At 36.8% G+C, this 26,929-nt stretch overlaps 1 protein-coding gene across 3 annotated transcripts in view; it reads right to left on the bottom strand.

Moving 5' to 3' along the window:
- MOK (MOK protein kinase) overlaps positions 1 to 26,929 on the bottom strand; it is a 106,383-nt gene that overhangs the window by 61,624 nt on the left and 17,830 nt on the right. For 2 of the 3 annotated variants that reach the window (XM_077123611.1, XM_077123610.1), the window contains exon 2: positions 16,521 to 16,635. In XM_077123611.1, the coding sequence (XP_076979726.1) occupies positions 16,521 to 16,635 (115 nt within the window). Of the gene's footprint in view, positions 1 to 16,520; positions 16,636 to 26,929 lie in introns of those variants that run through there. The other variant, XM_077123612.1, reaches the window with a different exon arrangement.

Below are 26,929 nucleotides of genomic sequence, written 5' to 3' on the forward strand. Positions count from 1 at the left end.
CTTCTGTACCTTATACTCAGAATAGTTATACCTAATACTATATTATTTTTGTTTTAAATCAATATAGCTGAATATTCCAAACCTTTTTCATGCCAATAATGGGAGGCTGATATATAAGGACAACCTGATTAAAGAGTCTAAATATAAGAATTAAAAAAAAATTTTGCATGGGCAGGCCCTGGGAATCAAACCTGGGTCTCAGGCATGGCAGGCAAGAACTCTGCCACTGAGCCACCATTGCCCACCCATGAATATAAGAATATTTCTGACTAAAAAGTTTGAGATCCCCTTTTCATTACTATACCCTATTTTCTTCCTCATACCCAGGATAATATTAAAAATGTTAACCACTGGCTTCACATGGTCAACAATCAGTTAGAAAACACCCACTCAACCATGCTGAGCAGGGTACTAAAGGGCCGCTGTTGAACCAGGAACAAAATCTTTGGTTGCTGGTTAAATGGGAGGGAGGTCTGGGGCATGCTGGAGAAAGGGCCAGGCAGCAGGGAGTTTGGGGTGCAGGGTGGGGCAGCAGCTGTTTATGCCCAGAATACAAATCTATCACTATTCTAATAGCTATCACAGCCAGAATGGTGAGTGCAAGGGTCAAACCTCAGTTTCATCTATTCACTACATGTTCTCACATCTTCTCAACCCAAACTTGCTCCTCACTAGCAAGCACCCTGACCCACAGAATCAGGGCCCAAAATATGTCTGGCAGAATGTCAATTCTCAGGAAAATGCTTTTCAAGAAATTTTACCTTCCAAAAGTCTGAGAAAAATGTCCACCCTAGTCCCTTGTGGCAAGTCAATTTTATAACAGATATTATAGATCTCAAGAGTCCTATACTGCAGTATTGCTGATTTACTGCAAATCTTTTGGCTCTTTTAATCAGTAAAAACCACTTTCCATAGTTGGTGTTAGAATACTTGCCCTATTGGTTTGGACAGCTATAGGACATATATGAAGACAATTCCTACAATGGCTTTAAGAAATGTCAAAAAGAATATACACTGGTTATTTAAGACATAGAATTTATCATTGTGTTATTACACCAACTCCACAGTGGGGAGTAAATAGTTCGTAATTACAGGAAATTTAGTACCTTCACTTAAGCACTCCATTTTGCATTCAGAAATACTGATAACCTTTGTATGTAGTCTGTGTACACAGAGGGAGATGTACTTCTATAAAGTATAAAGTTGCTTTTTTGTGTGACAAGAGGATTTCTTTTTTAATAAGAGGACATGGTATTATTTTCATTTGATTATGGTGAGTTTAATTTAAGAAATGACCATGAAGGCTGCTTGTAGAATAAGTGTATTTTTATTAAGCTATTTTTTTAAATGTCAAACTTCTGATCATGTAAATGGACTTGTAGAAAACAAAGAGCTATTGTAGAAAGCAAAAACTTTGGTTTTCAAGAAAGTTGTTTGCTTTTATTTCTTTTGATTACTTTTATTTATAGTACTTGTATAATAATGTGCCATTATTTCCTTAAGCTCCAAATGTATCAAAGATTCTGAAAAGAGAGGATGTTCACAACTGAGTAGAATTTTACTTTCCTGTGAGAATACTGTTTTCAGATATGACAGATCTTGACAGATGTCAGCTTATGCAAGAGCAGTATTGTTTACGGTTAGACTCATCACTGTGACTTATGTAAATGGACTTAAGGAAGTAAATGTAGACCAGGAGAGTTGTTATTAGGTGATAGGGGAGATAATGTCAGCATCACATTCTTTAGGTATTTCCCTAAAGATTAATAATCTTTTCTAGCTCAATGCTTTAATTCTAAAACAACTTTGAGGTTTGGGCTTCATAAGTATTAGCTGAGGAATAATACTTTAAGAATGGCTTAATGTTTGTCTTAATTATTCATTGACAGAATTGTTTTAAGATACAACAATTATAAACATTGCAAATGATCTGTCTTCAAAATCTCAAGTTATGATTTATTTATAGGACTGTGCTTCCTCATAGGGAAGAATTGCATAGGAGCATTATGCAAATTTACAAAAGCTTTTACAAATGTTGCTGCTAGGTAACTCCACAATGTTTTAATAAGGCCATCCCGGTTTTTTTCCCCATTCTATTTCTTTCTGTCTTCCTCTTCTTCTTTTAAGTATTGGTTAGAAATTATTACATGACCATCTGGTATTTCTTAACCATTTTTCTTGTCTGGATCATGTGGCTGAGTATCTAGGAGAGAATTACTGGAACGCTGGGATTATCTCAATTTAACTAATTCTGATTTTTCTAACTCACTCTAATTTTAAAAATTCTATCTTTAGCATTTGTTGGGGCCTATGAGATTTTCTACTTCCACCCTCCTTTTTTCAAAAATAGACTGTTTTCCTAGGGTGCTAGTTAGTGAATAGATAATATATGAGGAAATCGCAACATTCTCTGATCCTAGTGTGGTAACTATTCTAGTACACTGAAAGAGCAAAGAGAGATTGATATAAAGGTGCTGAATTTCCTAAATCTCCTTTTAAATACACAAGAGTAGAATGTTTTAGTGTCCTTCCCTCATTCTTATTTTTGTCAGGAAGAACCTGGAAGTAATTATTATTTCTAGGTAGTGGAAGGGAGTTCTAGAAGGTTTGCTTTGTTTAGAGTCTCATTTTTCCCAGGAGTTAATAGGATGATTCACAATCTTTGGGGGCTTTCTCCTCATCAAAACCATTTCTTAAGTGCCTATCTAAAAGTAATTAAAAACTCTGTCTGCCTTTTGGAAGCGAAGAATTTGGTTGATGATGCAAATTAACCAGAAAATTTGGAAAGGTACTCTGAGTTTGAATTTTTACAATAATACATTTTCCATATTTCAGGTGAAACATTTAATTTAAAGGGCAAAACCCTCTCTGATCAACTAAACATAATAACATTTTCTTTAAATTAGACTATTTTGAATTAAAAGGTTTTATTATAAACTGTGTTTTCATTTTTTTCTAAGCCGATAGAAGCTTGTATACCTTAGATTTCCTGATTACCTGATTTAATGTAGATTTTGAATTTTTATTAAAAATACTTGTATTAAATATCTAGAATGTGCAAACTCATAGAGACAGAAAATAGAGTGCAGTTTATGAGGGTGGGGGGTGGGGGAAACAGGGAGTTAATGTATAATGGGTAGGGGGTCTCTGTTTGGGGTGATTGGAAAGTTCTAGTAACAGATGGTGGTGAGGGTACTGCAACATTGTAAATGTGATTAATACCACTGAATGAGGGGTTGAGGTGGGAAAGTTTAAGTTGCGTATATGTTGCCACACACACAGAGAGTGATAAAGAGACAATGGCAGTTAAAGGTATCATCCTGGATGGGATATAGCAAAGGAGGAGAAAAGGCTCAAAGAGGCATTACTGGGACATATGAAAAATTTGAACATAGACTGTAAGCTTTTTATCACTATTAAATTGCTTGAACTTGATAACTGCACTAAAGGTGATATGTAAGTGAGTATCCTTGTTCTTAGGAAATGTACATGGCAGCATTAAGTGTTCAAGGAGCATGATGTATACAACCTACTCTGAAAGATTTAGATAGATAGACAGATAGGTAAATAGATGGGTAGTTAAATGGATGGATCAGTAGATGAATGATGGATGGATGGATAGAAAGGTAGATAGGTAGATAGATAGATAGATAGATAGATAGATAGATAGATAGATAGATAGACAGATAGACAGATAGATACATAATAAAAAGAAATAGCAAACGTGGCAAAATGTTAAAAGTTGATGGATCTGGGTATCTGGGGGTGGGTATATTAGAGCTCTCTGTATGGGTTTTGTATTATTTTGCAACAGTCCTGTAAGTTTGAATTTACTTCAAAATAAAAAGTTAAAAAGTCAAAAAAAAATACTTGTATTAAAGCAAAAAAAAAGAGAGGGGCATTATATACTAATAACAGGAACAATTTACGAAGAAGAAATAACAATCATAAATATCTATGTACCTAACCAAGGTACTTCAAAGTACATGAGGCAAATACTTGCAAAACTGAAGGGAGCAATAGATGTCTCTACAATAATAGTCGGAGACTTCAACACATCGTAATAGATTATCACACAGAGGATCGATTAAGAAACAGAGAACCTAAATAATATGATAAATGAACTAGACCTAATACACATATACAGACATTGCACCCCATTCTTCTCAAGTGCTCATGGATCATTCTCCAGGACAGACTACATGCTAGGGCACAAAACAGGTCTTAATAGATTTAAAAAGAGTGAAATTATACAAAGCACTTTCTCTGATCATAATGGAATAAAGCTGGAAATTAACACCAGCCAGAGAACTGGAAAAATCACAAGTATATGGAGGTTAAACAACATGATCTTAATCGGTGGATCAAAGAAGAAATTGCAAGAGAAATCAGTAAATATCTCAAGACAAATGAAAAAGAGAACACCATATATCGAAACTTATAGGCTGCAGCAAATGAAAATTTATAGCCCAAAATGTCTACATTAAGAAGGAGGAAAGAGCTAAAAACAAAGACCAAACTGAACACGTGGAGAAACTAGAGAAAGCACAGCAACCAATCCCAAAGCAAGCAGAAATAAACAAATAAATATTAGAATGGAAATAAATGAAACAGAGAACAAAAATACAACAGAGAGAATCAATAAAACCAAAAGTTGGTTCTTGGAAGTACATAAGATTGTCAAAACCTTAGCTAGACTGACAAAGACAAAAAGAGAGAAGATGCAAATAAAATCAGAAATGAGAGGGAGGACATTACCACTGACCCCACAGAAACAGAAAAGATGACAAGAAGATACTATGAACAACACACCAACAAATTAGACAATTTAGGTGAAATGGACAATTTCCTAGAAACATATGAACAAGTACATTGACTCTAGAAGAAATAGAAGACCTCAACAAACCACTCGTATGTAAAGAGATTCAATCTGTCATCAGAAACCTCCAACAAAGAATGCCCAGGACCAGATAGCTTCACAGGGGAATTCCACCAATCATTCCGAGATGAATTAATACAAATCTTGGTCAAACTCTTCTTAAAAACTGAAGAGAAGGACAAACTCATTCTACGAAGCCTATATCACCCTAATACTAAAGTCAGATAAAAATACTACAAGAAAAGAAAATTACAGACTATCTCTCTAATGAATATAGTAGCAAAAATCCTCAAAAAAAAAAAAATACTTGCAAATCGAATCCAACAGCACATTAAAAGAATTAAACCACCTTGCATACCTGGAATAAAGCCCACTTGGTCATGATGTATAAGATAAGAAAGTCAATTAATGTAATATACCACATTAACAAATTGAAAGGGAAACAAATAAATCTATGCAGAAAAGGCATTTGACAAAATTCAGCATCCTTTCTTGATAAAAACACTTTGAAAGATAGGAATCAAAGGAAACTTCGTCAACATAATAAAGAACATATTATGAAAGACCCACAGTTAACACCCTACCTTACTGATACAAGGCTTAGAGACTGAACACTTTCCGTCTAACATCAGGAATAAGACATGGATGTCCACTGTCACCATTGTTAGAACATTATGCCAGAAGTTCTCATTAGAGCAATCAGGCAAGAAAAAAGAAATAAAAGGTATCCAAATTATAAAGGAGAAATAAAAACTTTTGCTATTTGCAGATGACATGATCCTATATAAAGAAAATCTTTAAAAATTCCCAAAAAAGCTACCAGAGCTAAAACATGAATTCAGCAAAGTGGAAGAGTACAAGATCAACACCCAAAAATCAGTAGTATTTCTATACACAAACACTGAACAATCAGAAGAAATCAAGAAAAAATACTAAAAGAATCATATGTATAGGAATAAATCTAACCAAGAGGTATAGGACTTGTACACAGAAAACTATAAAACACTGCTAAAGAATTGAAAGAAGACCTAAATAAATGGAAGGACATACATTCCACGTTCATGGATTGAGAGACTATTGTTAATATGTCAATCCTACCTGGAGTGATTTATAGATTCAAGGCAAACCCAAACAAAATCCAAACAACCTTCTTTGCTGAAGTGGAAAGGCCAATTATCAAATTTATATGGAAGGATAAGGGGTCCCAAATAGCCAAAGCCATCTTGAAATAGAAGAATGAAGTTGGCGGACTTACACTTCCCTATCTTAAAATTTATTACAAAGTCACAGGAATGAAAACAGTATGGTACTGGCACAAAGACAGACATAAGAACAATGAAACAGATTTGAGAGTGTAAAAGTCAACCCTCACATTTAGGGCTAAATGATTTTTGACAAGGTGGCAAAGGCCACTGAACTGGTAAAGAATAATCTCTTCAACAAATGGTGCTGGGAAAACTGGATCTCCATTTGCTAAAGAAAGAAGAAGACCCTTACTTCACACTTCATACAAAAATCAACTCAAAATGGATCAAGACCTAAATATAAGACCAAAATTATCAAATTCCTAGGAGAAAAGGTAGGGAAGCATCTTCAGACCTTGTGTTAGGCAATGGTTTCTTAGATTTTACACCCAAAGCACAAGCAACAAAAGAAAAAAATAGATAAGTGGGACCTAATGAAAACGTAAAACTTTTGTGCCTCAAGGGACTTTATTATGAAAGTAATTTGAAAACTCACACAATGGGAGAAAATATCTGCAAACTACATATACAATATAAAGGTTTAATATCCAGAATATATAAAGCAATTCTTCAACTTAGCAACAAAAAAACCCAATTTAAAAATGGGCAAAAAGCATGAATAGATATCTCTCCAAAGAAAATATATAATTGGCCAGAAAAAAACATGAAAAGATGCTTAACAGCATTAATCATCAGGAAAATGAAAATCAAAACCAAACTGAGATATCATTTCCCACCAATTAAAATAGCTGCTCTAAAAAAATGGAAAATTACAAATGTTGGAGAGGACAGAGAAATAGGAACACTCATTCATTGCTGGTGGCAATATAAAATGGTGCAGCCACTATGGAAGACAGTTTTGCGGTTCCTCAGAAAGTTAAATATAAAATTACTATATATCCGGCAATCCCACTACTAGGTACGTACCCAACAGAACTGAAAGTAGGGACTCAAACAGATATTTGCACACCAATGTTCACAGTGGCATTATTCCCAACTACCAAAAAATGGAAGCAACCCAACTGTCCATCAACCAATGAATGGATAAAACAAAATGTGATATATACACATGATGGAATATTATTCAGCCATAAAAAGGAATGAAGTTCTTAGACACGGGACAACATGGATGAACCTCGAAGATATCATGTTGCATGAGATGAGTTAGACACAAAAGGACAAATATTGTATGATCTCACTAATATGAAATAATTAAAATACACACACTCATAGACCAGAATCTAGAACACAGACTACCAGAGGGCAGGTAGGAGATGGGAAATATGATGCTATGACTTGAAATGTACAGAGTTCCTCTTTGGAACAATGGAAATGTTTTGGTAATGGATGGTGGTGATGGGTAGCACAACATTATGAACATAATTAACAGCACTGAAATACATCTGAATGTGGGGAAAAGTGGAAATGTTAATTAATACACATGGTACAGAATACATTTTTTTAAATCTATGGAATTGTAGGTTGAGCCCCTGATGTTAGGGTTTACTTCTATGAAACTTACTCCTACAAAGGATAAGCTAAGCCTACTTAAAATTAGGCCCAAGTGTCACCCCCAGAGAACCTCTTTTGTTGCTCAGATGTGACCTCTCTAAGCCGACATGGTAAGTTTCCCCACTGCCCTCCCCTCCTATGTGGGACATGAGTCCCAGGCATGTGAATCTCCCTGGCAACGTGGGACAGAACCCCAGGATGAGCTGGGACCCAGCATCAAGGGATTGAGAAAACCTTCTTGATCAAAAGGGGGAAGAGAGAAATGGAAAAAAAAAAAGTGTCAGTGGCTGAGAGATTTCAGAGTCGAGGGGTTATTCTGGAGGCTATTCTTATGCATTATATAGATATCCCTTTTCAGTTTATGGTGTATTTGAGTTGCTAGGGAAGTACCTGAAACTGTAGAACTGTGCTCCAGTAGCCTTGTTTCTTGAAGATGATGCATAAAGATATAACTTTTACAATGTGATCATGCAATTGTGCAAACCTTGTGTCTGATGGTCCCTTTATCTAGGGTATGGACATATGAGTAAAAAACATGGATTGAAAAAAAAATCTATGGGGGCAGTGCAATGGTGGCTCAGTGGCAAGAATTCTCGCCTGCCGAGCTGGAGACCTAGGTTCAATTTCCGGAGCCTGCCCATGAAAAAAAAAAAAAATATATATATATATATACACACACACACACACACATATGGAATTGTAAGTACAGTATGTTAAATGAAATGGCAGAAAAAAAGAGTGAGGCAAATATTATCATGCCTCACTCATATGGACTAACTAGAATGTACAAACTCAGAGAACTGAAGCTAGAGCATGGGTTATTGGGTTGGGGCCTATTGTAAAGGGTCCTAGATTGTAAATTCTTATAACAGTCAGATAAATTCAGGGATTGTAACTGATATTTCTAAATTCTGAGATACTGAGCTATTTCACATATAGCCTGGGTTTTCCCTGAAACTTTGGACATTTATGTCACATCTGAGACTCAGAATTAGAGCACTGAAGCTATGAAAGTCAGCACTACCCCATTCAGCAACAGTTAAACTGAAAAAGTAATGAGACTTTGTCTAGAGTTATGAATGAAGTTGCTCTGGATAGCACTGAGGTAAATCAGAATATTGGGTAAAGGATATGGCCCATATTTTAAAACTTCAATCTCTATGTAAGATCAAAGGGAGAGGGCAGTGCAACACTGGCTCAGTGGCAGAATTCTCACCTGCCATGCCAGAGACCCAGGTTAGGTTCCTGGCGCTTGCCCATGACCAAAAAAAAAATCAAGGGGAGAGATGTTTATTTGGTATAAAATTTATATTTTAGGCAGCACATTATATAATTCAACTTGTATGATCAGTTTACTTGAACACCATAATTATATGGAATCATGACTAGGATGTGAGATCTTGTTGGTTTGTACAGGTTAGTGAGATGCCCCGATATATCCCAAAGTAATTTGGGTAGAGAATAAAAAAGTATTTGCAAAGTACCCTTGGAGAACTGTGGAGAAAGGAGGAAATATTCAACTTCCCCATCTGGATAATTCCTGATATTCTCACAAGCAGTGGGGACAACAAATTCAGTAAGCTGAGCCCTCAATCTTGGGGTTTGCCCCTGTGAAGATTATTCTTATAAAGGAGAAGCTAAGCCTACTGATAATTACGCCTAAGAGTCACCTCCAAGGGCCTTTTTGTTGTTCAGATGTGGCCTCTCTCTCTCTAAGCCAACTTGGCAGGTGAATTCACTGCCCTACCCCCTACTTGGGACCTGACTCCCAGGGGTGTAAATCTCCCTGGCAATGTGGGACTTGACTCCTGGGGATGAGTCAGGACCTGGCATCATGGGAATAAGAAAGCCTTCTTGACCAAAAGGGGAAGAGAGAAATGAGACAAAATAAAGTCTCAGTGGCTAACAGACTTCAAATGGAGTTGAGAGGTTATCCTGTAGGTTCTTCTTATGCATTATATAGATATCCTTTTTTAGTTTATGGTGTTTTGGAGTGTGTGCTGGTTTGAAGCTATCATGTACCCCAGAAAAGCCATGTCCTTTATTCCTCATTCAATATTGCTGGGTGGTAACTTTTTATTAGATGCTTTCCATGGAAATATGTCTCTATCCATTCAAGGTGGGGTTGCTTATCAGAGTCCTTTAAGAGGGAACCATTTTGGAAAAAACTCTAGAGACACAAGAGTCACCAGAACTGACAGAGCCAAAAAAAACAGTCAGAGCCCCGGGGAAGCCATTGAAGTGAAAGCTAGCAGATCTTGCCGTGTGCCTTTCCAGCTGAGAGGGAAATCCTGAATGTCATCAACCTTCTTGAACCAAGATATCGTTCCCTAGATGCCTTAGATTGGATATTCTGATAGTCCTGCTTTAATTTGGACATGCTCATGGCCTTAGAACTGTAAACTTGCAACTTAATAAATTCCCCTTTTTAAAAGCCATTCTATTTTTGGTACATAGCATTCTGGCAGCATACAAATTAGACAGAATGGCTAGAGGAAAGTACCTGAAACTCTTGAACTGTGTTCCAGAAGCCCTGATTCTTGAAGAAGACTATATAACTATATAACCTTTTTTTTCTTTGTACATGGGCAGGTACCGGGACCCGAACCCGGGTCTCTGGCATCACAGGCAAGAACTCTGCCTGCTGAGACACCACGACCCACCCTATATAGCTTTTATACTGTAACTATATGATTGTGAAAAACTTATACCTGATGCTTCTTTAATTCAGGGTATGGACAGATGAGTTAAAAAAATGGATAAAAAATAAATTAAAAAGGGGAGATAAAGGGTAAAAAAAATGGGTAGATTTAAGCACCAAAGGTCAGTAAGAGGGAAAGGTAAGGGGTATGGGATGTGATGTATGAGTTCTTTTTTTCTTTTCATTTCTTTTTCTGGAGTGGTGCAAATGTTCTAAAAATGATCTTGGTGAAGAATATACAACTATGTGATGATTTTGTGACTCACTGATTGCATAACATGGTTGGACTGTATGTGTGTGGATATTTCTCAATAAAAAGATAAAAAACAAGAAACAAAACAAACAAAAAACGATGGAATTGCACTACACAAACTGTAAACCCTAAATTAATCCATGGACTATAGATAATAGTACAATTATTAAGATGTGCTTTCACCAATTATAACATATTTCATACCAATGCAAGGTATTAATAATAGGGTGGTTGTTTTAATTTCCCAGGTTGTTCGAGCAATGCCATGAAATGGGCTGGCTTAAACAATGAGATTTTTTTGGTTTATGGTCTTGAGACTAAAAGAAAGTCCAAATCAAGGCATCATTAAGGTGATGCTTTCCTCCTGAAGACCAACGTTCTAGGGCTGGCTGCCAGCAATCCTTGAGTCCTCTGACACATGGCAAGGCACATGGCAGAGTCTCCTGTACTCTCCCTTTGCTTCTGAGTTCAGTTGTTATTCAGCTTTTTCCTGTGGTTTTCTCCTCTCTGTCTGTATTTGAGTCTCTTATAAATGACCAGTGATTGGATTATACCTATGCTAGGATTGAGGAGGGACACATCTTAACTGATACAACCTCATCAAAATGTCCTACTTACAATGGGTTCTCACCCACTGGAATGGATTAACTTTAAGAACATGTTTTTCTGGGATACATATAGCTTCAAACCACCACAGTGGTTCATGAGAACCCTATATTTTTGTATGATTGTTCTGTAAGCCCACAACTACTCTAATAAAGAAAAATACAAAATAAAAAAAAATTGTTTAACAAAGATTTTCCAAGAAAATTATTATGAACATAAATAGTATTTTTACTTTTATTATGCTATTTTATGTTACTTTATTATGACAAAATATTACCAAACCCAGCAATAATTTAAAAAGATAACACACCACAACAAGAAAAGGCTAAATTAAAATCACAGGATTGTTTATTCTGGACTGGGCATCTGGGGATTTCTACACTATTCTGTTTACTTGTATATTTGCAATTTTCCATAATTACATGTTTGTTTGTTTTTAAATAAAAGAGTTTTCAGAGTGACTCATGAATTTCTTGGCTTTGTTTTTATTTATAACCTTACAAAGCAGACTTTATTTTTATAAAAGTAATTGCATCACATTTTGCAGCAGCAAAGAACATTGGAAAGAACACAGGCTCTAGACCCATGCAGGCTGGGTCCCAGAATCAGCTCTCCCACTTTCCAATTATGGGACACTGGGCAGGTTAGGGAACTTAATCTCTCTGAATGTGGGGTCCTTATTTGAAAGATGGCAACAACAGTCTGTCCTAGGGAAGCACTGAGGATTAAATGCAATTTGTAGATAATTACCCTAGCATGGAGTGGGCAACAGCAGACGCTTACTAAACGAAGGCTTCAGGATTCACTATTATTATGACTATTTGCTCACTTCAATATTCAAAATATTCTTCATATCCTACTTATGTCATTTATGGTGTAAGAACTGATCTGTCTGGTAACTTACTTTGTGCCAGCACTGTACTAAGTGCTTTATGTACATCATTTAATTCAACCCTCATAACAACCTTTCAAGGTAGATACTGTTGTTATCCCCATTTTATAAATGAAGAAAGACACAGAGAGATTAAGGAATTTGACCAAGATCACACAACTAAAAGAGGCACAGCTGTTAGTTCTGAGCTAGAAACCCCAGGCTGAGTACTGAGTAGGCTTAGCAAATGTGTTTTAATGAGAGTTAAGTCTTACTGCTTCAGAGGCACAAAGAGAGCACCCACAAAAACCAAGACGAGGACTTTAAAAAAAAAAAAAGAAGAGGCTCATTCCATTTCTTTATAACATTTCTATACAGAGAATACAGAAAAAAAAAATGTAGGAAAAAAAGGGCTTCTTATTAACTGTGATCTGCTGAGTACTGAGTATGGGTGGAAGGAAATTCTAAGGATACACCAGAAAAGATATCGAAAGGAAGTCATGTTGCAGAACTCCGCAAGTAACACCAGAAAAGATATCGAAAGGAAGTCATGTTGCAGAACTCCGCAAGTAACTAACTTCGTTATCCCTAACAAGGCTATGAACAACTGAAGGAAAATAATCCCCAGGAGCTGAGAGTACCCTTCCTGATACAGAACTAATGCAACAATTCATTTTACCCTCCCTGGACCTCACATTAGCAAAGATCATTACACAAGTTACTTAAAATCAAACATCAATTTCTATTTCAATTAAATCATAAGGAAAGGAAAAATAAGTAAACCTTGGAGGGGGTGGGGCCAAGGCTCCAAATACCAACCACAGTCTGCCTTTCACTGAGTGTGACTTTCCTTTGTTAAAGCTTCATCACCTACACAGCTGTGCATTGAAGACTCATTTACGCAATGCTAAATATAGCACGAATGGTTGTTTTGCTTTTGTTTCTTAATTTTTGTTATGCTAACTCTGCTGGTTTGAAAGGATTTATGTACCCTAGAAAAGTCATGTTTTAATCCTAATCAATTTTGTGGAGCAACCATTTATTCTAATCCCTATTCAGTACTATAGGTTTGATTAGGTTGTTTCCACAGAGATGTGACTCACCCAACTGTGGGTATCAACTTTTTTTTTTTGCATGGGCAGGCACCGGGAATCAAATCCAGGTCTCTGGCATAGTAGGTTAGAACTCTGTCTGCTGAGCCATGGCCAGCCCTGGGTATTAACTTTTGAATAAAGGGAGATGTGACTCCACCCATTCTACTTGGGTCTTGATTAGTTTACTGGAATCCTATAAAAGAGGAGACATTTTGGAGAGAGTTCCTCCTGAGAACGAGGAGAGAGCCACAAAATCACAACAGAATGAGGAGAACCACAGAGCCCACCAGCCAGCGATCTTTGGAGATGAAGGAGAACACCTCTGGGGGAGCTTCATGAAGCAAGAGGCCTAGAGAGGAAGCTAATAGACATTGCCATATTCGTGACTTCCCAGTTGAATTTCAACGACCTATTTTGAGTGCAGGTAACCTCTTATTGGTGCCTTTAATTGGGACATTTTCTCGACCTTAGAACTGTAAACAACAATTTATTAAATTTCCCTTTTAAAAAGTCATTCTGTTTCTGGTATATTGCACTCCAGCAGCTAGCAAATTAGAACAGTAACATATATATAACATAACATTTCCTATTAAAACCACTTTCAAGTATACAATTCAGGGGTCTTAATTACATTCACAATATTGTGCTACCATCACCACCATCCATTACCAAAACTTTTCCATCACCCCAGAGAAACTTTTTTTTCAGAGGTATCTAAAATGAACTCATGAATTCTTCTTCATTTAATAATAATCTTATTAGTTTAAACTGCTCAATAATGATGATAGACACTCCAGAACTCTAAACACTAGAAATATGTTTCACGGTTAAAATACAAAAGGAAGAAAAAAAAAAAAAGAACAGCATTAAACATGTACTAAGTGGCAGTGTCTCTTGGAACATCCAACAAATTATCTGCAATCTCATTCCTAGAGATCACACCAAAAGCAGTCTTTCCCTAGAAGAAACCAAAAAAATCATTTATTCCTACAAATCAGAAAGAAAAGCTATGCTTTTATTCATGGAAGAGGCCTGGGCTTCCTCCCATGTCTCCTGTGGTTGTTTTATATTTTGTTTTGCTTTGTTTCAAATCTTATTTTGAAACAATTTTAAACTGAAAAAAAAAAGTTGTAAAGCTAGTACAGAGATTTCCCTTCACCTGGCTTCCCAGAAAGTTAACCTCTTACATAACAATAGTACATTCCTCAAAACAGAGAAACAACACTGGTCCAATACTACTAGCTGAACTACAGACTTCACTGGGACTTCCCCAGTTTTTCTATTAAGGTCCTTTTCTCTTCCAGGATGCAGGGCACCATTATGTAATTAATTGTCACATCTACTTAGTCTCCTTCAATCTGTGACAGTTCCTCAAACCTTCCTTGTTTTTCATGACCTTGACAGTTTCCATGGAGTACTAAACAGGTATTTGGCCCTCAATTTGGGTTTTCTGGTGCATCCTTATAATTAAACTGTGACTATGGCTTTGAGGGAAGAATACCATAGAGGGCATATGTCTCTTTTATCCTACCATTTCAGGGGGCACATGATATCAATATGTCTTATTAGTGATGGTAACTGTAATCATTTAGTTTGGTATCCTTACTATGGTTTCTTTTAAAGTCATTTTCTCATTTATTATTGTTATTTCTCACAGTAAAGTTACTGTCTTTTCTTTTCTATTTTCTGTTTGTTAGAAGCAAGTCACTAAGATCAGACCACACTCAAGTGGAGGGAAATTCAACTCTGCCTTCTGGAGGGAGAAATATCAAAGAATTTGTGGGCATATGTTAAACCACCCCAGTAATTAATGAATATTTTTGGGGAGACAGTCTAAGGCTGAGCATAAATCCTGTCTGCCCACTAATTATAGCATTCATCAGTGGCTCTTGCCTGCAGAAATGCACTGCATCCTGCAGCTCACTTCATCAGCTACAGGTTTACAGTGCAGTTCTCAGAAGTGAATGTTTCAGAAGTCTGTTCTTTAGCTATCCCATATTCAGCACGCTAAGCATCAAAGTCTCTCTTAGGATTAGTTAAAGGTGAAAGTAGAGATGGGGATAAATGTGGAAGAAACACAGAGAATGCAAATTACACAGAGGAAGAGGTAACAGAACAGAGAAAAGGAGAAGGATCTACTCAGTCCTGGCAGTGGTCTTAAGTTGCCTCTGCTAAGCAGTCAAGAACAAGGATCCAGCCTCTGTGCAACCTGGAATCAAACCCAGCTCTGCCCACTGTGGACCTAGAGGCACACTAGGCAAGTTAGCTCTCAGCTCTATTCCTCACCCTAGCCAAGGAGGACACCCTGAGGATGAAATGCAGGCAGACACTGGCCTCATGCCATCTGACATGCTACCTCTCCTATGCCCCTTTTCTCATCTGAGAAATAATTTTTCATACTTAAAATAGGAAATCAAGATTTTCACTCCAAAACACTTTAGAAGGATCTGCATCAATGTGGAGGAATTTTTAACAATTTGCTTTGGACATTTAGAGGTTTAAATTCCTTTGATCTTCAAAAAAATTAAAAGCTGGGTTTTGTCTGCTTTATTAAGTGTGGGGTGCATGGGTGGTTCAGTGGTAGAATGCTTGCCTTCCATACGGGAGACCTGGATTCAATTCCTGGACCATGCACCCCCCCCCCCCCAAAAAAAGTGTGAGAGCTAAAGGTGCACACAGGTGGTTCAGGGGTAGAATGCTCATCTGCGTGCAAACCACCCAGGTACAATTTCATCCCACCCCTCAAAAAAGTGTAAGAGTTGCAATCCGGTGAGCATTTACTCGATTATGCTGATAGAGTTTCCTAACTATATCTGGTTTTTAATGAATTAGTATGACAAACGTAAGAAGTCAACACACCCCAAGAGATTAAAGGCTGCTCTGTAGAGCTGCAGCAGCCCTCCATGGAGTGCCTCTTCACGAAAGGCAACACATCACTTCAACAAACAAAAGTTCTCCATTTTTCTTAGACTTTATTTTTCAGTATATTAACATATTAATGATTCACAGTGGAATTCCTTTAAATCACAAGGACCTATACACTTAGATGATAATTTCACTTATAAAAATCCAACACACACTGCACTTTTAGCAACATAGAGATGTATAAAGTGAGGCATACTTTTACAGTTTAAATTTTTTATGAGCATTAATTATCTGGTATTACAGTAAGGCTGCACATGAGTAAACTCCATAATGATAAACAAAATTAACCCATAATCCTCAATTTCTCAATGCCCAAAGAACTCAGATTGTATCTCAATTATTAAATGAATATAACTTAGTCATGAACATTAACTTGACTTTATTGATTTAAACTTATCTCTGCATTTACCCTTACCCATGTCTCTAATTGCCTACCTTTCGAAGTGTTGTTTCATTTGTTTACATGCATAATAGTTCCCATCTCTCAGGCTCTGCATCTTCATAACTTCAGAAAACGTTCCCTCTCCTATTTTGCAAATTGCTTTATAGTCTACAAACAAAAATAATTATAAAAATGAAATTTTATTTATATTTTATACCCAGTTTTTATCTGAAACATAATTTAATGGCCATATATTCAGGATTGTTTTTCTTATTTTTTCTAAAAGTTTCCCATCAATGTAAAAGACGCTTAAGTGCTGGATGTATGTTGGCAATGAAGCACCATTTCCTCCTGGCCTTTTTGCACTCCCTTGTCTAGCAGAATCTAGCCCACAGAGAGAGGCTCAACCACTCCAAGAAGAAAAGACGTGGAGGCAGGATGGCTCCAGCAGGAGCAACCTGGAGCATGGCTTTGGCATTTGGCAGATGTGATGTTTTATAACAGTCTCTGGGCACTCTAATGAAAATCACTCTCTTTGATGCTACTGAGGCCCATTTCTGACAATTCTTGTATTTCCTAATTTTCTGAAAGCTAATATCAGCTTTTCCTGGCTTTGGCAGCCCCACCTCTTCCACTAGCCTTGACAATGGTTTTGCAAGCCTTGAATTCCCTAGGTTAAATACATGGATAGGTTTCTGTTTTCTTGACCACACCCAGACTAATACAGAAATGAGGATCTTGAAGTGAGCTACAGGTCACAAAAACCTAAACTACATGCCTTTGGCACAGTCATTGGATCCAGATGGCAGGGAGGAATGCTGGAGAACTTGCTGTATCATGATATAACTTCTGCCCACAACAGGGGACAGAAAGCCTGGGATAAGCCAGGATCTAGCATCAAGAGACCGAGAAAGCCTTGTTGACCAAAAGGGGAAAGAAAAAATAAAGTTTCAGTGGCTGAGAGATTTCAGAGTCAAGAGGTCATCCTGGAGATTACTCTTATGCGTTATATAGATATACCTTTTCAGTTTATGCTGTATCGGAGCAGCCAGAGAGAAGTACCTGAAATTGTTGAGCTGTGTTACAGTAGCCTAGATTCTTGAAGATGACTGTATAAAGATATAACATTTACAATGTGACTGTGTGGTTGTGAGAACCTTGTGTCTGATGCTCCTGATATTCAGGGTATGTACAGATGAGCTAAAAATATGGATATAAATAAATAATAAGGGGGAAAAGGGTAAAACAAATTGGTAGATAGAAACCTAGTGGTCAACGAGAGGGAGGGGTAAGGTTTATATGGTATGTATGAGTTTTTTCTTTTTTCTTTTTATTTTTTTCTTGAGTGATGCAAATATTCTAAAAAATTATCATGGTGATGAATACACTACTACCTGATGATACTGTGAGCCAGTGACTGTACACCATGTATAGAAGGTTATGTGTGAGGATTTTTCTCAATAAAAAAAATTGAAACAAAAATAAAAAGAAAAATGAAAAAAAAAAACAACCAACAAAAAACTACTGCCTGCAAATAACTCCTGCCTATAACAGATCAAGTGTATACTGAGCCTGTTGTTCTCAGAAAAGTGACAGAAAGAGCCAGAGAGATGGAGTGTGTTGGTCACTACTGGCTACCTTTAGCAAGATATTTCAAGAAAAAGACAAGCTGAAGTGAAAATTGCTGCTTTTCAAGGAGAAACGGAAAGATGTGAGAAAAGTCCAGATAGAAAAGGTCTCATCAAGTTAGAAAAGCTTCTGCAGTCCAAATAATAGGAGAAAAAGACTGAAAAAAGATGTTCCATGCAAGCTGTAACCAAAAGTAAGCAGGAGTATGAATGTGAGAATGGTAGAGGGAGGAGGGCTGGGGGCATAAATGAAATAGAAAGAAAGATAGATGGTAAAAATTGAGATGGTATAATCTAGGAATGCCTAGAGTGTACAATGATAGTGACTAAATGTAAAAATTTTTAAATGTTTTTGCATGAGGAAGAACAAAGCAATGTCAATACTGCAGGGTGTTGAAAACAGATGGTAATTCACATTGTAAAATTTTAACTTATGTGTGATACTAAAGCAACAAATGTTTATTTGGTACAAAATTTATTTTTTGACTAGTGCAGTTCCTGATGTGACTTGTGTGGACAGCTTAACACCATAAGTACCTGGAACCTTGAGTAGGGCATAAAATTTTGTAGGTTTGTCCAGAGTGATGCCCCAATGAATCCCAGAGTGATTTGAACAGTGAATAAAGGAGTATTTGCAAAGTCCCCTTGAGGGAGTGGTGAGAAAGGGGGAAAATTCAACTTCCCCAAGTAGAGAATTTGTGATATTCTCACAAGCAGTGGGGTCAACCAAAGCAATAGGCTGAACCTCCAATCCTGGGGTTTGTTCACATGAAACTTGGCCCCGCAAAGGATAGGTTAAGTCTACTTGAGATTGGGCCTAAGAGTCACCTCCAAGAGAACCTCTTTTGTTGTTCAGATGTGGCCTCTCTTTCTCAGCCAACATGACAAGCAAACTCACTATCCTCCATCTCTCTAAGTGGGACGTGACTCCCAGGGGTCTGGACCTTCCTGGCAATGTGGGACAGAAATCCTAAAATAAGCTGGGACTCAGCATTAAGGGATTGAGAAAACCTTCTCAGCTGAAAGTGGGAAGAGAGAAATGAGACAAAATTAAGTGTCAATGGCTGAGATATTCCAAACAGAGTCGAGAGGTTATCCTGGAGGTTATTCTTATGTATTAAATAGATATCACCTTTTTAGTTAAGGTGTAACAGAAAGGCTGGACGGAACTGCCTGAAAATGTAGAGCTGTGTTCAGTAGCCATGGTTCTTGAAGATGATTATAGAATGAAATAGCTTTCGCAATGTGACAGTGTGTGAAAATCTTGTGCCTGATGCTTCTTTTATCTACCTTATGGACAGATGAATAAAACACATGGATTAAAAATAAATAAATAATAGGGGGAACAAACTTAAAATAAATTTAGTAGATTGAAACATTAGTGATCAACGAAAGGGAGGGGCAAAGGGGTATGGTATGCATGAATTTTTTTCTGTTTTATTTTTATTTTTTTCTAAATTGATGCAAATGTTCTAAGAAATGACCATGATGATGAATATACAACTATGTGATGACATTGTGAATTACTGATTATATATGTAGAACAGAAGGATCATATGTTAAGAATGTTTGAGTTTGTTATATTTTTAAAAAATTAAAATTTTTTTTTAAAAAAAAGTAAGCAGGAGTAGCCATACTAATATCAGATAAAATAGACTTTAAATTTAGAGATATCAAAAGAGACAAGGAAGGACACTATATATTAATAAAAGGGACAATTCACTAAGAAGAATTAACAATCATAATTGTTTATGATCCCCATCAAGGAGCTCCAAAGTACATGAGCCAAACATTGGCAAAACGGAAGGAAGCTAATAACAGTGGGAGACTTCAATACACCACTCTCCTCTATAGACAGAACAACCAGACAGGAACAATGAGGAAATAGAGAACCTAAACAAGATGATAAGGGAATTAGACCTAACAAACATACAGAGATCATCATACCCCCAAAAACCAGGATATACATTTTTTCTAGCATGCATGGAATGTTCTCCAGGACAGAGTATATGCTGGGGCACAAAACAGGGCTTAAAATTTTTAAAAAGACTGAAATTACTCAAAGCATCTTCTCTGACCACAGTGGAATTAAGCTAGAAATCAATAACCACCATAGAACCAGAACTTTCACAAACATGGAGATTAAACAACACACTCTTAACCAATCAATGGGTCAAAGAAGAAATTGCAAGAGAAATCGGTAAATATTGGGAGATGAATGAAAATGAGAATATAACATATCAGAACTTATGGGATGTGGCAAAGGCAGTACTGAGAAGAAAATTTATCGCCCTAAATGCCTATATTAAAAAAGAAGACAGAACAAAGACTGAGGATTTAACTGCTCACCTGGAGGAACTAGAGAAAGAACAGTAAACTAACCCCAAAGCAAATAGGAGAAAGAAACAGGAACAACCTACCCTGACTCAAGAGGAAATGGAAGTCTCAAGAAACCAATCACAAGTAAAGAGATTCAATCAGTATCAAAAATCTTCCCTTAGAGAAAAGCCAAGGGCAAGATGCCCTTACAAGGGAATTTTACCAAACATTTCAAAAAGAACAAACACCAATCCTGCTCAAACTCTTCTAAAAAGCTGAGGAAAAAGGAACACTACCTAACTCATTTTATGAAGCTAACATCACCCTAATACCAAAACCAGAAAAAGATGCTACAAGAAAGGAAAACTACAGGCAAATCTCCCTACTGAATATAGATGCAAAAATTCTCAGCAAAATATTTGCAAACAAATCCAACAACACATTAAAAGAATTATATATCACAACCAAGTGGGGTTTATACCAGGCATGCAAGGGTGGCTCAACACAAGAAAATCAGTCAATGTAACACAACACATTAACAAATCAAAAGGGAAAAATCACATGGTCATCTTGATTGATGCCAAAAAAGCATTAGACGAAATTCAGCATCTCTTTCTGATACAAACACTTCAAAAGGTAGGAATCAAAGGAAACTTCCTCAATATGATAAAAGGCATATATGAAAAACCCACTGCCAGCGTCATACTTAACAGTAAGAGACAAAAGCATTCCCTTTAAGATCAGGAACAAGACAAGGATGCCATTGTCACCACTATTGTTCAACATTGTGCTGAAAGGTTCAACTGAAGCAATCAGGCAAGAAAAAGAAATAAAAGGCATCTAAATTAGAAAAGAAGTACCTCACACCTATAAGAATGGCTGCTGTTAAACAAACAGAAAACTACAAACGGTGGAGACAATGTGGATAAATTGGAACACTTGTTCACCGTAAATGGGAATGTATAATGGTACAGCCCCTATGGAAACAGTTTGGCAGTTCCTCAGAAAACTATCGAGTTGCCCTATGACCTGGCAATACCACTACTCAGCATATACCCAGAAGAGCTGAAAGCAGTGACATGAACAGACATTTGCAGAGCTATGTTCATATGGCATTATTTACAACTGCCAAAAGATGCAAACAATCCAAGTGTCCATTAACAGATGAGTAGACAAATAAAATGTGGTACATATATGATGAAATATTATGCAGCAGTAAGACAAAATGAGGTACTGAAGTATATGCAACATGGATAAACCTTGAGGACATAATGCTGAGTGAAATAAGCCAGACACAAAAGGGTAGAAACTGGATGATTTCACTAATATGACCATGGTAAAGGTAACTCAGTCTTATAATGTAGAATATAGGGGACCTAGAGATACACAGAAGCCAGAGATAGGTGAACAGTTACCTAATGAGGTTGAACTTAAATGTACGGGAATGGATAGATGTGATGGTAGTTCATTAGTGGGTTTATATGTAATACTGCCATATTGAAGGTGAATATGATCGAAAGTGGTTGTATAGAGCCATGTATCTCACTGCTTAACACTACAAATATAAATAAATTATTGCATGAACTACTTCAAAGGTATGACACTTGTACATAGAGTCAATAATAGAGGGGTATAGGAAGAAAACTACTATTGCATATTATGGCCTGTATTTAATAGGAAGACATCACCAGTACCACAGCAATACTAGGGGTGAATAATTGGGGGGAGGGACAAAAGTTAAGGGGAGGGTTGGACTGTCTCTTAGGTGAGGGTGTGTTTGTTATTTTTCTCTTTGAAGAAATGAAAATTGTCTAAAATTGAAAATGCTGATGATTGTACAACTAAGTGAGGATATTGTGAGACATGGATTGTTTATTTTGGACATTATCTATGATGCCCAAGGGATGGAGGTGGCCAAAGGGTACAATGACTGAGAAACAGAAAGGGTACAATGACTGATGTATACATACAATAGAATACTGCACAGCTTTCAGAAAAGAACGAAGTCGTGAGGCAGACAACAAGGTGAATGAACCCTGAGGACATGATATGCTACAAAATAAGCCATAAACAAAAGAACAAATATGGTATGTTCTCTTTTAGAGAATACTTATAAGAAAATTGGGGCCTAGATTATAAGCTTGAATAGAAAATTTATTCCTGAACTTTAAGTACTATTTCTAGATTCTGAGATACTGTTCTATATATGTATAACCTGGTATGTCCCTGGAACTTTGGGTACCTATGTGACAACTAAGACTCAGAGTCGGAGTTCTGCAGCTCTGAAAGTCAGCATTGCTACATACAATAACTGTTAAAGAAACCAAAAAAGAGATCTGGCTTCAATTAAAGACAAAAACGAAGCTGATCTGGTTGGGACTAAGGCAAATCAGAATATATGGTAAAGGATGACAGTGTCTGTATTTTAGAACTTCATCTACTGTATGAGACCAAAGCTTTATTTTGTTCAAAGCCTAAATTTTCTGCAGGACACAATCTAACTCAACCTGACTGGATAACTCATTTGAACAACCCAAACACAGGGAGCCCAGAATTGGAACAAGGGCTTGTAATTCTGTATAGTTTAATGTAACACCGGGATACATCCTAGAGTATGTCGGGCAGATAATCAAAAAGTATTGGTAGAGTCCCTTGAGTGACTGGACAAAAAACATGGAACTATTAAACCTTCTCACCTGCAAAATCCAGGATACTCTCTAAAACACTAGGAATTCCCAAGTTAATAGGCCAAGCCCCCGTTCTTGAAGCTTGCTCTTATGAAACTTATTTCTGTAATAGAGAAGCTTAGCCTACCTATAATTATGCCTAAGAGTTACTGTCAGAGAATCTCTTTTGTTGCTCAGATGTGACCTCATTCTTTCTCTAAGCCCAGTTCTACAAGGAAAATCATTATCCTCCCCATTATGTGGGAAATGACAAACAGGATGTCTCCCTGACAATGTGGGACATGACTCCCAGGGATGAGCCTGGCCCTGGTACCGAGGGATCGACAATGCCTTCCTGACCAAAAGGAGTAAAAGAAATAAGGTATCAGAGGCTAAGAGAGTTCACATAGAGTCTAGAGGTTATTCTGGAGGGTACTCTTATGCTAGCTTTAGCTAGATATTGCTAATTACCAAGGTTTGCCAACCCCCAACCAAAACCATTCCTGTTAAGCCTAAAGAACACCTAGGGCTTTACTTCAGATCCGACAAAACATGCACACACTAAGAGTACTTTACAGAAACCTATAACCTCCAGAGGGGTTCCTAGGCCAGGCAAGTCCTGAAACCCAGAGGAGCCAGCCTCTCCAACAACATCCACCAGTTCCATCCCCCTATCCCATATAATTGACACCCCTTTCCAACATGAAAAGTTAGAATTAGCGGAGCCCAAATACCTCTAAAGATTGGGAGAAGGATCAAAGGAGAAGGAGCAGTTATAATAGCGAAGATAGGATTTTTTTTCCCTGAGAATTATTTTATTTGTGTCTTTCTTTTTTAATTAGAATTTTTATTGCAGTATGTTGAGCTATTGATCACCAAAATGTTATTTATACCTCCATCAGCCATTCATTTTTTTTATTAATTAAAGAAAAAAAAGAAATTAACACAACATTTAGAAATCATTCCATTCTACATAGGCAATCAGTAATTCTTAACATCATCACATAGATGCATGATCATCATTTCTTAGTACATTTGCATCAATTTAGGAAAAGAACTAGCAAAACGACAGAAAAAGATATAGAATGTTAATATAGAGAAAAAAATAAAAATAATAATAATAGTAAAAAAAAGGAAAAAGAAAAAAAAAGACAAACAAACAAACAGACAGACAAAAAAAACCCTATAGCTCAGATGCAGCTTCATTCAGTGTTTTAACATGATTACTTTACAATTAGGTATTATTGTGCTGTCCATTTTTGAGTTTTTGTATCTAGTCCTGTGGCACAGTCTGTATCCCTTCAGCTCCAATTACCCATTATCTTACCCTGTTTCTAACTCCTGCTGGACTCTGTTACCAATGACATATTCTAAGTTTATGCTCGAATGTCGGTTCACATCAGTGGGACCATACAGTATTTGTCCTTTAGTTTTTGGCTAGACTCACTCAGCATAATGTTCTCTAGGTCCATCCATGTTATTACATGCTTCATAAGTTTATTCTGTCTTAAAGCTGCATAATATTCCATCGTATGTATATACCACAGTTTGTTTAGCCACTCGTCTGTTGATGGACATTTTGGCTGTTTCCATCTCTTTCAAATTGAAAATAACGCTGCTATAAACCTTGGTGTGCAAATGTCCGTTTGTCTTTGCCCTTAAGTCCTTTGAGTAGATACCTAGCAATGGTATTGCTGGGTCGTATGGCAACTCTATATTCAGCTTTTTGAAGGAACCGCCAAACTGTCTTCCACAGTGGTTGCACCATTTGAAATTCCCACCAACAGTGGATAAGTGTGCCTCTTTCTCCGCATCCTCTCCAGCACTTGTCATTTTCTGTTTTGTTGATAATGGCCATTCTGGTGGGTGTGAGATGATATCTCATTGGGGTTTTGATTTGCATTTCTCTAATGGCCAGGGACATTGAGCATCTCTTCATGTGCCTTTTGGCCATTTGTATTTCCTCTTCTGAGGTGTCTGTTCAAGTCTTTTTCCCATTTTGTAATTGGGTTGGCTCTTTTTGTTGTTGAGTTGGACAATCTCTTTATAAATTCTGGATACTAGACCTTTATCTGATATTTCATTTCCAAATATTGTCTCCCATTGTGTAGGCTGTCTTTCTACTTTCTTGATGAAGTTCTTTGATGCACAAAAGTGTTTAATTTTGAGGAGCTCCCATTTATTTATTTCCTTCTTCAGTGCTCTTGCTTTAGGTTTAAGGTCCATAAAACCGCCTCCAATTGTAAGTTTCATAAGATATCTCCCTACATTTTCCTCTAACTGTTTTATGGTCTTAGACCTAATGTTTAGATCTTTGATCCATTTTGAGTTAACTTTTGTATAGGGTGTGAGATACGGGTCCTCTTTCATTCTTTTGCATATGGATATCCAGTTCTCTAGGCACCATTTATTGAAGAGACTGTTCTGTCCCAGGTGACTTGGCTTGACTGCCTTATCAAAGATCAAATGTCCATAGATGAGAGGGTCTATATCTGAACACTCTATTCGATTCCATTGGTCGATATATCTATCTTTACGCCAATACCATGCTGTTTTGACAACTGTGGCTTCATAATATGCCTTAAAGTCAGGCAGCGCGAGACCTCCAGCTTCATTTTTTTTCCTCAAGATGTTTTTAGCAATTCGGGGCACCCTGCCCTTCCAGATAAATTTGCTTATTGGTTTTTCTGTTTCTGAAAAATAAGTTGTTGGGATTTTGATTGGTATTGCATTGAATCTGTAAATCAATTTAGGTAGGATTGACATCTTAACTATATTTAGTCTTCCAATCCATGAACACGGTACGCCCTTCCATCTATTTAGGTCTTCTGTGATTTCTTTTGACAGTTTTTTGTAGTTTTCTTTATATAGGTTTTTTGTCTCTTTAGTTAAATTTATTCCTAGGTATTTTATTCTTTTAGTTGCAATTGTAAATGGGATTCGTTTCTTGATTTCCCCCTCAGCTTGTTCATTACTAGTGTATAGAAATGCTACAGATTTTTGAATGTTGATCTTGTAACCTGCTACTTTGCTGTACTCATTTATTAGCTCTAGTAGTTTTGTTGTGGATTTTTCCGGGTTTTCGATGTATAGTATCATATCATCTGCAAACAGTGATAGTTTTACTTCTTCCTTTCCAATTTTGATGCCTTGTATTTCTTTTTCTTGTCTAATTGCTTTGGCCAGAACCTCCAACACAATGTTGAATAACAGTGGTGATAATGGACATCCTTGTCTTGTTCCTGATCTTAGGGGGAAAGTTTTCAATTTTTCCCCATTGAGGATAATATTAGCTGTGGGTTTTTCATATATTCCCTTTATCATTTTAAGGAAGTTCCCTTGTATTCCTATCTTTTGAAGTGTTTTCAACAGGAAAGGATGTTGAATCTTGTCAAATGCCTTCTCTGCATCAATTGAGATGATCATGTGATTTTTCTGCTTTGATTTGTTGATATGGTATACTACATTAATTGATTTTCTTATGTTGAACCATCCTTGCATACCTGGGATGAATCCTACTTGGTCATGATGTATAATTCTTTTAATGTGTTGTTGGATACGATTTGCTAGAATTTTATTGAGGATTTTTGCATCTGTATTCATTAGAGAGATTGGTCTGTAGTTTTCTTTTTTTGTAATATCTTTGCCTGGTTTTGGTATGAGGGTGATGTTGGCTTCATAGAATGAATTAGGTAGCTTTCCCTCCACTTCGATTTTTTTGAAGAGTTTGAGGAGAGTTGGTACTAATTCTTTCTGGAATGTTTGATAGAATTCACATGTGAAGCCGTCAGGTCCTGGACTTTTCTTTTTAGGAAGCTTTTGAATGACTGATTCAATTTCTTTACTTGT

This window comes from Tamandua tetradactyla, chromosome 12 (genome assembly GCF_023851605.1).
Source record: "Tamandua tetradactyla isolate mTamTet1 chromosome 12, mTamTet1.pri, whole genome shotgun sequence".
Taxonomy (NCBI): Eukaryota; Metazoa; Chordata; class Mammalia; order Pilosa; family Myrmecophagidae; genus Tamandua; species Tamandua tetradactyla.